Source organism: Ostrinia nubilalis, chromosome 30 (genome assembly GCF_963855985.1).
Source record: "Ostrinia nubilalis chromosome 30, ilOstNubi1.1, whole genome shotgun sequence".
Taxonomy (NCBI): domain Eukaryota; kingdom Metazoa; phylum Arthropoda; class Insecta; order Lepidoptera; family Crambidae; genus Ostrinia; species Ostrinia nubilalis.
Window position 1 is genome coordinate 6,098,977 of NC_087117.1, and position 12,240 is coordinate 6,111,216.

The 12,240-nt window shown below is 53.3% G+C and overlaps 1 protein-coding gene across 1 annotated transcript in view; it reads right to left on the minus strand.

Annotated features, from left to right (window-relative positions):
- LOC135085990 (protein hu-li tai shao) overlaps positions 1–12,240 on the minus strand; it is a 127,542-nt gene that overhangs the window by 44,865 nt on the left and 70,437 nt on the right. Inside the window, 8 exon segments of the mRNA XM_063980777.1 lie at positions 921–1,077; positions 2,124–2,149; positions 4,316–4,536; positions 8,182–8,349; positions 8,763–8,933; positions 9,617–9,749; positions 10,559–10,732; positions 11,944–12,060. Of these exon segments, the coding sequence (XP_063836847.1) occupies positions 921–1,077; positions 2,124–2,149; positions 4,316–4,536; positions 8,182–8,349; positions 8,763–8,933; positions 9,617–9,749; positions 10,559–10,732; positions 11,944–12,045 (1,152 nt within the window). The 5' untranslated portion in view covers positions 12,046–12,060.

The window sequence follows — 12,240 nt, forward strand, 5'->3', positions numbered from 1 at the left end:
CAGTGTCTTACTAACGCCCTAGTATCTTGCTGGCGGCCTAGTGTCCCACCTTAGTGTCTTAGTGGCGCCCTAGTGTCTCGCTGGCGGCCTAGTGTTCCGCCCCAGTGTCTTGCTAACGCCCTAGTGTCTCGCTGGCGGCCTAGTGTCCCACCTTAGTGTCTTAGTGGCGCCCTAGTGTCTCGCTGGCGGCCTAGTGTTCCGCTCCAGTGTCTTGCTAACGCCCTAGTGTCTTGCTGGCGGCCTAGTGTGTCGCCCCAGTGTCTTGCTAACGCCCTAGTGTCTCGCTGGCGGCCTAGTGTACCACCTTAGTGTCTTAGTGGCGCCCTAGTGTCTTAGTGGCGCCCTAGTGTCTCGCTAGCGGCCTAGTGTCCCACCTTAGTGTCTTAGTGGGGCCCCAGTGTCTCGCTGGCGGCCTAGTGTACCACCTTAGTGTCTTAGTGGGGCCACAGTGTCTCGCTGGCGGCCTAGTGTCTTGTCGCCCTAGTGTCTAGCTCCCTAGTGACTTGCTGGTGGCCTAGTGTCCCGCCCCAGTGTCAGTAACGCCCTAGTTGTCTCTCTAGTGTCTTAGTAGCTCGCTCGCTCGCAACCTAGTGCCTCGCTTGCCCCATAGTGTCTCTCAAGTGTCTTTGAGTGTCGCTCGCACGCACCCTAGTAACTCCCTCGCAATTTTGTCTCGCTCTGGCGCCCGCTCGCTCGCAGTCTAGTGACTCGCTCGCTCGCTCTGTAGCGACTCCGTCCTTCTCCAAGTGACCTGGTGTGATGATACTGGTGGTGACGTCATACCTTGACGAGCGGGTGCCGGCAGATGTACTGTCGTCGCACTCCAGTTGCTCGTGCCCTAGTGTCTCCCTCTCGCCCTATGGTCGTACTCTAGTGCTTCTGGTGCCATTAGCCTGTGGTACTGAGGGTCGTCGGCCTACCTTGACGAGCGGGTGGCGGTAGATGTATCCGGTGCGGAAGCCGGCGTTGTCCAACATCCGCATGAGCGCCTCGAACTCCTCGCCGCCCACGCGCCACTTGCCCGCGTCGGACGGCGGCTCGCGGGCGCCCGCCCTAGCGTGTCGCCCTAGTGTCTAGCTAGTGTCCCGCCCCAGTGTCTTACTAACGCCCTAGTATCTTGCTGGCGGCCTAGTGTCCCACCTTAGTGTCTTAGTGGCGCCCTAGTGTCTCGCTGGCGGCCTAGTGTTCCGCCCCAGTGTCTTGCTAACGCCCTAGTGTCTCGCTGGCGGCCTAGTGTCCCACCTTAGTGTCTTAGTGGCGCCCTAGTGTCTCGCTGGCGGCCTAGTGTTCCGCTCCAGTGTCTTGCTAACGCCCTAGTGTCTTGCTGGCGGCCTAGTGTGTCGCCCCAGTGTCTTGCTAACGCCCTAGTGTCTCGCTGGCGGCCTAGTGTACCACCTTAGTGTCTTAGTGGCGCCCTAGTGTCTTAGTGGCGCCCTAGTGTCTCGCTAGCGGCCTAGTGTCCCACCTTAGTGTCTTAGTGGGGCCCCAGTGTCTCGCTGGCGGCCTAGTGTACCACCTTAGTGTCTTAGTGGGGCCACAGTGTCTCGCTGGCGGCCTAGTGTCTTGTCGCCCTAGTGTCTAGCTCCCTAGTGACTTGCTGGTGGCCTAGTGTCCCGCCCCAGTGTCAGTAACGCCCTAGTTGTCTCTCTAGTGTCTTAGTAGCTCGCTCGCTCGCAACCTAGTGCCTCGCTTGCCCCATAGTGTCTCTCAAGTGTCTTTGAGTGTCGCTCGCACGCACCCTAGTAACTCCCTCGCAATTTTGTCTCGCTCTGGCGCCCGCTCGCTCGCAGTCTAGTGACTCGCTCGCTCGCTCTGTAGCGACTCCGTCCTTCTCCAAGTGACCTGGTGTGATGATACTGGTGGTGACGTCATACCTTGACGAGCGGGTGCCGGCAGATGTACTGTCGTCGCACTCCAGTTGCTCGTGCCCTAGTGTCTCCCTCTCGCCCTATGGTCGTACTCTAGTGCTTCTGGTGCCATTAGCCTGTGGTACTGAGGGTCGTCGGCCTACCTTGACGAGCGGGTGGCGGTAGATGTATCCGGTGCGGAAGCCGGCGTTGTCCAGCATCCGCATGAGCGCCTCGAATTCCTCGCCGCCCACGCGCCACTTGCCCGCGTCGGACGGCGGCTTGCGGGACGCTTCGAATATCTGCGAAAGAATTTATTGGATTAGATTACATTTTAAATTATTTAGACAATAATGCACGAAATTTTAATGTAAAAAATGTTTTTTTCAGTTGTAAAAAGATTTAGATTGGGATTAAGCCTTACCCTTCTAGCGTGATGGATAACTACAGTGATTGCTTAACCATCCTAGACTGCATCTCACTTAACATTGGGTGTGGTTGCTCCATTACCCCCTAGTCACACCTTAGTCTTAGTGTCCCGCCCTAGTTTTGCGCCCTAGTGTCCCGCTCTAGTGGCGCGCCCTAGTGTCCCGCTCTAGTGTCGCGCCCTAGTGTCTCGCTGGCGTTCTAGTGACTTACTTGACGTGACGCTCTAGTGTCGCGCCCTAGTGTCCCGCCCTAGTTTCGCGCCCTAGTGTCCCGCTCTAGTGTGGCGCCCTAGTGTCTCGCTGGCGTTCTAGTGACTTACTTGACGTGACGCTCTAGTGTCGCGCCCTAGTGTCCCGCCCTAGTGTCGCGCCCTAGTGTCCCGCTCTAGTGGCGCGCCCTAGTGTCCCGCTCTAGTGTCGCGCCCTAGTGTCCCGCCCGAGTGTCCCGCCCTAGTGTCCCGCCCGAGTGTCTCACTCTAGTCTCCCGCCCTAGTGTCTCACTCTAGTGTCCCGCACGAGTGTCTCGCTCTAGTGTCCCGCCCTAGAGTCCCGCCCTAGTGTCACTCTCGTGTCCCGCTCTAGTTTGTCATTCTAGTGTCTCACTCTAGTATCCCGCTCTAGTGTCCCGCCCTAGTGTCACTCTCGTGTCCCGCTCTAGTGTCACTCTCGTGTCCCGCTCTAGTTTGTCATTCTAGTGTCTCACTCTAGTGTCCCGCCCGAGTGTCCCGCCCTAGTGTCCCGCCCTAGTGTCGCACCTGTGCCTGCTGGGCGGCGTGTAGCGGCCGCAGCTCGGCTCGAGGCACGGCGGCGAGGCGCAGCTGGACGTCGCAGGCGGCCGCCAGATGGCGCGCCCTAGTGTCCCGCCCTAGTGTCTCACTCTAGTGTCCCGCCCGAGTGTCCCGCCCTAGTGTCCCGCCCTAGTGTCCCGCCCTAGTGTCCCGCCCTAGTGTCCCGCCCTAGTGTCCCGCTCTAGTGTCCCGCCCTAGTGTCCCGCCCTAGTGTCCCCTCTCGCTCGTCACCTGTGCCTGCTGGGCGGCGTGTAGCGGCCGCAGCTCGGCTCGAGGCACGGCGGCGAGGCGCAGCTGGACGTCGCAGGCGGCCGCCAGGTGGCGCGCCCTAGTGTCCCGCCCTAGTGTCCCGCCCTAGTGTCCCGCCCTAGTGTCGCGCCCTAGTGTCGCGCCCTAGTGTCCCGCTCTAGTGTCTCACTCTAGTGTCCCGCTCTAGTGTCGCGCCCTAGTGTCCCGCCCTAGTGTCCCGCCCTAGTGTAGCACCTGTGCCTGCTGGGCGGCGTGTAGCGGCCGCAGCTCGGCTCGAGGCACGGCGGCGAGGCGCAGCTGGACGTCGCAGGCGGCCGCCAGGTGGCGCGCCCTAGTGTCCCGCCCTAGTGTCCCGCTCTAGTGTCCCGCCCTAGTGTCCCGCTCTAATGTCTCATTCTAGTGTCCCGCTCTAGTGTCGCGCCCTAGTGTCCCGCTCTAGTGTCGCGCCCTAGTGTCCCGCTCTAGTGTCCCGCCCTAGTGTCCCGCCCTAGTGTCTCATTCTAGTGTCCCGCTCTAGTGTCGCGCCCTAGTGTCCCGCTCTAGTGTCCCGCCCTAGTGTCGCGCCCTAGTGTCCCGCCCTAGTGTCCCGCCCTAGTGTCCCGCTCTAGTGTCGCGCCCTAGTGTCGCGCCCTAGTGTCCCGCCCTAGTGTCCCGCCCTAGTGTCCCGCTCTAGTGTCCCGCCCTAGTGTCCCGCCCTAGTGTCGCACCTGTGCCTGCTGGGCGGCGTGTAGCGGCCGCAGCTCGGCTCGAGGCACGGCGGCGAGGCGCAGCTGGACGTCGCAGGCGGCCGCCAGGTGGCGCGCCCTAGTGTCCCGCCCTAGTGTCGCGCCCTAGTGTCCCGCCCTAGTGTCGCACCTGTGCCTGCTGGGCGGCGTGTAGCGGCCGCAGCTCGGCTCGAGGCACGGCGGCGAGGCGCAGCTGGACGTCGCAGGCGGCCGCCAGGTGGCGCGCCCTAGTGTCCCGCCCTAGTGTCCCGCCCTAGTGTCCCGCCCTAGTGTCGCACCTGTGCCTGCTGGGCGGCGTGTAGCGGCCGCAGCTCGGCTCGAGGCACGGCTGCCAGCCGCAGCTGGACGTCGCAGGCGGCTGCCAGATGGCGCGCCTGGTGGAAGGCCTCCTCGAGGGTCGCTCCGCAGCAGAGGGCGCCGGCGCTGCTGAGTACCAGCACGGTGGAGGTCGGCCCGAGAGCGCGGACCAGCTTGTCGCGCTCCTCGTTGTCGAGGACGCCTGTGGACAAATAATAAATTTAATATCCTTGGACATTTTACACTGCGCCGCTAGCCCCAAACTAAGCAAAGCTTGTACTATGGGTACTAGACAACGGATATAAACATACTTAAATAGAGATTCAATTGAAATGGATAAATTCTTTAATCAAAGAAAAACGGGTCTCAATGCAATACAATTTTCATGAGTTTTAGTACTCGCGGCTTGAACTTTCACATATATTGCTACAGACAATTCAATCAAAAAATTACAGTTGTTTGTACAAATTGAATTAGTTATTGGCCGTATTGGTTCCGGTAGAGCAGAATAGACATTGTCACTCATCCCGTGACATAATCCGAACATCAAGCCTCCCTAATCCTAAATAGAATTTGGCCTACACTTTCCACGCTCGCCAGACGGGTTGGGAAGGCCGGATGTTCGCATTTACGACACCCACGGGAAGACTGAGGAGGTCCAGTTGTGCCAGTTAAATAGGATCATGCTCCTGCAGTGGAGACTATGTGACCTGATGATGACTCCTAGAGTGAGGATCGTCCTAATACACTCTTCTTACCAGAAGGCCGATCATGGAAGAATAGGATTGGTCGTATATTGCCAATTTTTTTTTTTGCTCTATTGTTGATCTGTATTGTAATATCTTTGATACCAAATAAATATTATTTCTTTCTTTCTTTCTTTCAATTTGCGCTCCTGCAGTGGAGACCTGATGGTGACTCCTAGAGTGAGGATGATCTTATGTTCCCATGTTAGTCCCTTAGTCGCCTCTTATGCCATCCACGGGAAAACTGAAGGTATTCTGTCGTACTCTGGGATCCTATATCTACCAATTTTGCTTACCGTAAGGCGGATCATGGTAGGCGATGGGTCCCAACAGCGCAGCCTCGTGGCACAACGGCAGCACACCGCCCGTGGTGGCTGATACGGCCAGAGCGGATGGTGCACGTAGATGTAAGACGCAGCGGATGTCGGGACGTGTAGTGTAGTGTCACGCTCTAGTGCCACACTCTAGTGTCATGCTCTAGTGTTGCGCCCTAGTGCGACTTTAGCGTCGTGCCCTAGTCCCACGTTCTACTGTCACACTAGTGTCACGCTCTAGTGTCGCGCCCTACTGAAACACTAGTGTCACGCTCTAGTGTCTCGCCCTACTGTCACACTAGTGTCACGCTCTAGTGTCACGCTCTAGTGTCGCGCCCTACTGTCACACTAGTGTCACGCTCTAGTGTCTCGCCCTACTGCCACACTAGTGTCACGCTCTAGTGTCACGCTCTAGTGTCGCGCCCTACTGTCACACTAGTGTCACGCTTTAGTGTCTCGCCCTACTGCCACACTAGTGTCACGCTCTAGTGTCGCGCCCTAGTGCCACGCACTAGAATCGGGGGGAAGGGAGATCGCAAGAAGACTGAGGGTGGTCTTAAAGTGCCAATTAGGTCTAAAAGTGACCCGATGAGGACTTGACACTTACCGTAAGGCGGATCATGGTAGGCGATGGGTCCCAACAGCGCAGCCTCATGGCACAGAGGCAGAACACCGCCCGTGGTGGCTGATACGGCCAGAGCGGACGACGCGCGTAGATGTATGCTACACTCTCTTTATAACATAGACCATGGGGTGGAGGGTTGGTAACCTGAGACACAGGAATCTTCCTAGTTCAGGTATCAACCCACCAACATTCTTACTTTGTTTTCACTGATTATTTGTTATCATAATATTATCTGTTACTAGCTTTCCGCCCGCGGCTTCGCCGGCGTGGAATTTTGTCTGTCACAGAAAAACTTTATCGCGCGCGTCCCTGTTTCAAAAACCGGGATAAAAACTATCCTATGTTCTTTCCCGGGACTCAAACTCAATCTCTATGCCAAATTTCATCAAAATCGGTTGCGAGGTTTAAGCGGGAAAGCGTAACAGACAGACAGACAGACAGACAGAGTTACTTTCGCATTTATAATATTAGTTGGGATGTTGGTGAGAAATAAACATTACTTTACTTACTTTACTTTACTTTACTCTCACTTTACTGTCGCGCCCTAGTGCCACACTTTAGTGTCGCGCCCTAGTGTCACACTTTAGTGTCGCGCCCTAGTGCCACACTTTAGTGTCGCGCCCTAGTGTCACACTTTAGTGTCGCGCCCTAGTGCCACACTTTAGTGTCGCGCCCTAGTGCCACACTTTAGTGTCGCGCCCTAGTGCCACATTTTAGTGTCGCGCCCTAGTGCCACACTCTAATGTCGCGCCCTAGTGCCACACTTTAGTGTCGCGCCCTAGTGCCACACTTTAGTGTCGCGCCCTAGTGCCACACTTTAGTGTCGCGCCCTAGTGCCACACTTTAGTGTCGCGCCCTAGTGCCACACTCTAATGTCGCGCCCTAGTGCCACACTTTAGTGTCGCGCCCTAGTGCCACACTCTAGTGTCGAGCCCTAGAGCCACACTTTAGTGTCGCGCCCTAGTGCCACACTTTAGTGTCGCGCCCTAGTGCCACACTTTAGTGTCGCGCCCTAGTGCCACACTTTAGTGTCGCGCCCTAGTGCCACACTTTAGTGTCGCGCCCTAGTGCCACGCTCTAGTGTCGCGCCCTAGTGTCACACTAAGTGTCGCGCCCTAGTACCGCACTTTAGTGTCGCGCCCTAGTGTCACACTCGTAATGTCACGCTCTAGTGTCGCGCCCTAGTGCCACGCTCTAGTGTCACGCTCTAGTGTCACGCTCTACTGTCACGCTCTAGTGTCACACTTCAGTGTCGCGCCCTACTATCACACTCGTAGTGTCACGCTGTAGTGTCGCGCCTTGTGCCACACTTTAGTGTCGCGCCCTAGTGCCACGCTCTAGTGTCACGCTCTAGTGTCACGCTCTAGTATTGCGCCCTAGTGCCACACTTTAGTGTCACACTCTAATGTCACATTCTAGTGTCACACTAGTGTGGCGCCCTAGTGCCACACTTTAGTGTCGCACCCTAGTGCCACATTTTAGTGTCGCGCCCTAGTGTCACACTTTAGTGTCGCGCCCTAGTGTCACACTAAGTGTCGCGCCCTAGTACCGCACTTTAGTGTCGCGCCCTAGTGTCACACTCGTAATGTCACGCTCTAGTGTCGCGCCCTAGTGCCACGCTCTAGTGTCACGCTCTAGTGTCACGCTCTACTGTCACGCTCTAGTGTCACACTTCAGTGTCGCGCCCTACTATCACACTCGTAGTGTCACGCTGTAGTGTCGCGCCTTGTGCCACACTTTAGTGTCGCGCCCTAGTGCCACGCTCTAGTGTCACGCTCTAGTGTCACGCTCTAGTGTCACACTTCAGTGTCGCGCCCTACTATCACACTCGTAGTGTCACGCTGTAGTGTCGCGCCTTGTGCCACACTTTAGTGTCGCGCCCTAGTGCCACGCTCTAGTGTCACGCTCTAGTGTCACGCTCTAGTGTCACACTTCAGTGTCGCGCCCTACTATCACACTCGTAGTGTCACGCTCGTGTCGAGCCCTAGAGCCACACTTTAGTGTCGCGCCCTAGTGTCACACTAAGTGTCGCGCCCTAGTGTCACACTTTAGTGTCGCGCCCTAGTGTCACGCCCTAGTGCCACACTTTAGTGTCGCGCCCTAGTGCCAAAATTTAGTGTCCTATTGTTCTCTTGGATCCTATATCCTTCTATTTGACTTACCGTAAGGCGGATCATGGTAGGCGATGGGTCCCAACAGCGCAGCCTCGTGGCACAACGGCAGCACACCGCCCGTGGTGGCTGACACGGCCAGAGCGGATGGTGCACGAAGATGTAACACGCAGCGGATGTCGGGACGTGCTGCGTGAACGCTTGCGTGCAGGGAGAATCCTGTAAGAGAATTACCAATCAAATTGAGAACCTCTATTTTATTGAAGTCGGTTAATATAAGTGTAGAGTTTATTATGAGTGGATTACACGGATTCTATGCTTTCAAGGGTATCTAAGACCATCAGGGCATATTACTTTAGCCTTGAATTTTTTTGAAATAATCCAGCACTTTTCATTTTTTTTTTATTGGAAATACAGCGAAAGTTACAGCAAACGAGTTGTCGGGTTTCGGGTTATCGGATTTTCGAGTTGTCGGCGGTTGAGTTGTCAAATATTGTCAGAGTTGTCATGAAATCAAGTTGTCGGGGATAGAATTATCTTGAGTCAGACGCAAATTCGACATTTCCGAAGACGTTTGTGTACCATTGTCACTTTGCTTGAGAATCAAAGTTTCAGAGGTTCTGGAGACTTACCCTCTTGGTTGACGGGGAAGTTAGTGGTGCCCTGATCTTGCACAACACCCTGCATGTCAACCTTCACCAGCGAAGAAGCCGTCACCTCATGAGGCAGTAGTCCTCGAGGAGTTGTCAAGACTTGTTCCACAGCGGTATTCAGACGCGCGGTTATCTGACCGGCTAGACCAGCTGGAAATAGAATAATATACATTAGAAAAAAGAAAGAAAGTTACTTGTTGGTGAATAACATCCGTATTCACAAACATTACTATGAGGTCTCACAGTGCGCGTGGACGTATAACTGAATTTAAGACCAGTTCTCCTCAACCGATTTAGCTGAAATTTGGTATACTTATGGTACCATTGAGCTGGTCTGATGATGGAGTCAGGAGGTGGCCATAGGAAGTCCTAAACGAAACGGCGGAAACTCATCGAGTTTGGGTTCGTTGGATTTGTCCTTTCGAGCACTTTAGTGCAAGATAATGTCAAGGGTCCTGATGATGGAGTCAGGAGGTGGCCATAGGAACTCCTAAACGGCAGAAACTTATCGAGTTTGGGTTCATTGGATTCGTCTTCCCGATCACCTTGGTGCTAAGTGATGACCAGGGCCCTGAGATTGAGATATATACTAAATAGTGCAAAATAAAATTATAATAAAAAAAAAACTTTTTGAAAAACAAGCTTTTATTCTGAAATGCTAGTACTAAAACGAAAAAGAATATTATATGCAAGGTTCAAATAATTTCGAAAGCTTGTAGCGCAAACAGAAAAAAAAGAGGAATAAATTCCATGCGCGATTTGTTTTTCTTCTTCCTGTCGAGTACACTTCACTACTCGACAGGAAGATGAACAGGCCTGCTAATTCTACTTACTCTGCGTCCATCCGAACAGGTCAGCGAGTCGGTAGACCGCAGCCAGCTTGCAGCGGAGTATCTTCTCGCCCTTCTCGTAGCCCACACCCTCGATGCCTCGGATGTCGTTGATGGGCAGCACGCAGGCTGGACCCTGGGGATGATGGTGGTCAAGATTAGATAATAATTACAATCAGTAGAAAACTATGATATTTCAAGCCCACCCGAATGGACGACGACGCGAGCCGCCAGTCTGCTTGTCACCACGGCTGCAGCATAGCAGCCGAAACGTCAAGCCGTGAGTACATATGTACTTTATTTTCAGTTTGGCCCTAAGGTTGACTGGAGGAAAATGCCGAAAGGCATTAAATCCGCCTTATATGTACAATGTTTTATGTGCATTTAAGTTCAAAATAAATAAATAAAATACATAATGTAACTCATTCATTAATGTCGCGTTAAGATCCGTGTCTATCTATTTTAATTACATTACTAATGTTACAGAAACGTTGCTTCACCCCTTTATTGATTAAAAACCCAAAAAAAGGTTCGTTTCTCGTGTTGATGGATGGACTATGTACTTAAGTACTCAGAGGTTACCCTAGCTACGTAACACACATCTTACATGACTGAGTACCAAGCTTGTCAATGGACTATACTCTGTAAGACCTTTCAATATAGTCGTATTTTGCCATCAATTAGTCCGAGACTGTGTTGTGTAGAGCGCGAAGCACCAAGCTAGCTGATGGAATATACGCTCTAACACCTGGAGCTAAAGTCGCATTTGGCTACCACTTGCTCTGAATCTGCTGGAATATACAGCTGATGGCTTAAGTACTCTAACTCCTGGAGCTTCATTTGGTCGAAACCACCCAGTGCCTGGCCCGGCCAGTACAGAGAACAGATCTGGCAGATGGAATATGCATTATAACTCCTGGACTTACAGTATACAGTTGCACTTACCCTGAGGCTGCCAGTATGCAGCCGCCCGCCAACCATCTCCCTTATACGCTGCAGGAGAGGCGCGTCGCTTCCTTCATGAGCTTGCTGGTCCAGCACTCGCTCCAGCTCCTCACGGAACAGCTTCGAGGACATGAGAGCCTCGACGCGCTTGCGACGCTCCATTTCGCGGACGTCCTGGAAATGGTGAAGAAAAATTTTGTTGGTGGAAGTTTAATGCAGTGTACAACATTGGTACGAGACAAAATGGTCTATGACCATAGGATAATAAGTGTACTACGTACAGAAAGTTTTCTTCGCGAAAGTATTAAAAAAAATGTCTACTTATTGTCGTCAACAATGTAGCGTAATTTAGCTTGTTTCAGAGTCGAGCACCGTTTCGTTTGACTTGTGTGTGTCAGTTATCGGTACTATGCCGATGCGATAGGGCTGACGTCTCGCTTTGCGTGAGAGGGATGGCAACATTCGAAGAAACTATGCGAGCATCAGACCTCAAAGCGTGGGGAATGTAGGCCAAATCCTGCTTTGGTAAATTCGAGAGGATCGTGCTCCTCCAGTGGAGATGGGAAGAAGAGGGTTGTCCACTGGCAATGGAGACTAAAAGACCTTATATGATAATGACGATGAGTAATCCGCCTGCGTGCGAGAGGTGGGAATACTTCCGTCTCACAACTTGTCTGACCAGGGTGGGGAGTATATGCCAGCCTCTGGTAAATGGGTTAGAGGGCTACCTACTGCAGGAGGTGCTGGAGACTAAATGACCTGATGTCGATGGCGCCTCCTAGAGGCATATCACTCGGTACCCTCCAGGCATCGAACCCCCAAAAGAACTATCAGGTTCACACTTACAGCGTCGATGTCCGCGGGCCGCTGCTTCATCCTCTCGTCCTCTTCTTCACTCTTCACTGTTTTCAACGAGCAGGGCTACCCCGAAACGCTTTACGTAGTTTCGGATCTAACTATCACTATAGCTTTTGCTGTCATCTCACTTTGCGTGAGAGGAATGGCGACATTCGAACTTCGGATAACGTTTCTCGGAGTAACCCTACTGGAAGATGTGTTCTCGGAGGTGTATCAAAAGGATAATAGTAGGAATAGTTTCGGCAGAGACCCTGTCTTCCAGAGCTTGTTGTGTAAGTGTGGAGAGTGTATGCCAGCCTCTGGTAAATTAAATTAGAGAGGGTCATGCTCCTGCAATGGAGACTAACGCCCGTATTCATAAACGATACTTGCTTAAGTGAAGCAGAAAATCGAACGCACAGTGTTGGATAGAGCTCTGTGATTGGTTCGTGTGACACCCTGTGCGTCTACGCGCACTGTGCGACCTCATAGTAATGTTTGTGAATACGGGCGTAAATGATCTGATGAGGTATTTTTAATTTACTCACAGCGTCGATGTCCGCGGGCCGCTGCTTCATCCTCTCATCCTCCTCTTCAGCAGAGAGCGCCGCGTTCCCGTTCGGCACCGTCTCTGTGTCCGTGTCCGCCATCGCTGCCGTTTGGATCTGCAACAATTGGAAATATAGAGTTAATAAACCATTTTGAGTTTGGTTAAAGCAGAATATTATTGGACCACCCCTACTATTCCCGTGGAAATACGACAACTCGACCCCGAGACAACTTGACAGGAGAACTATAGTCTGGTCTGCGAGCACGTAGAATTTTGTCCAATGACCCCAAGCTAC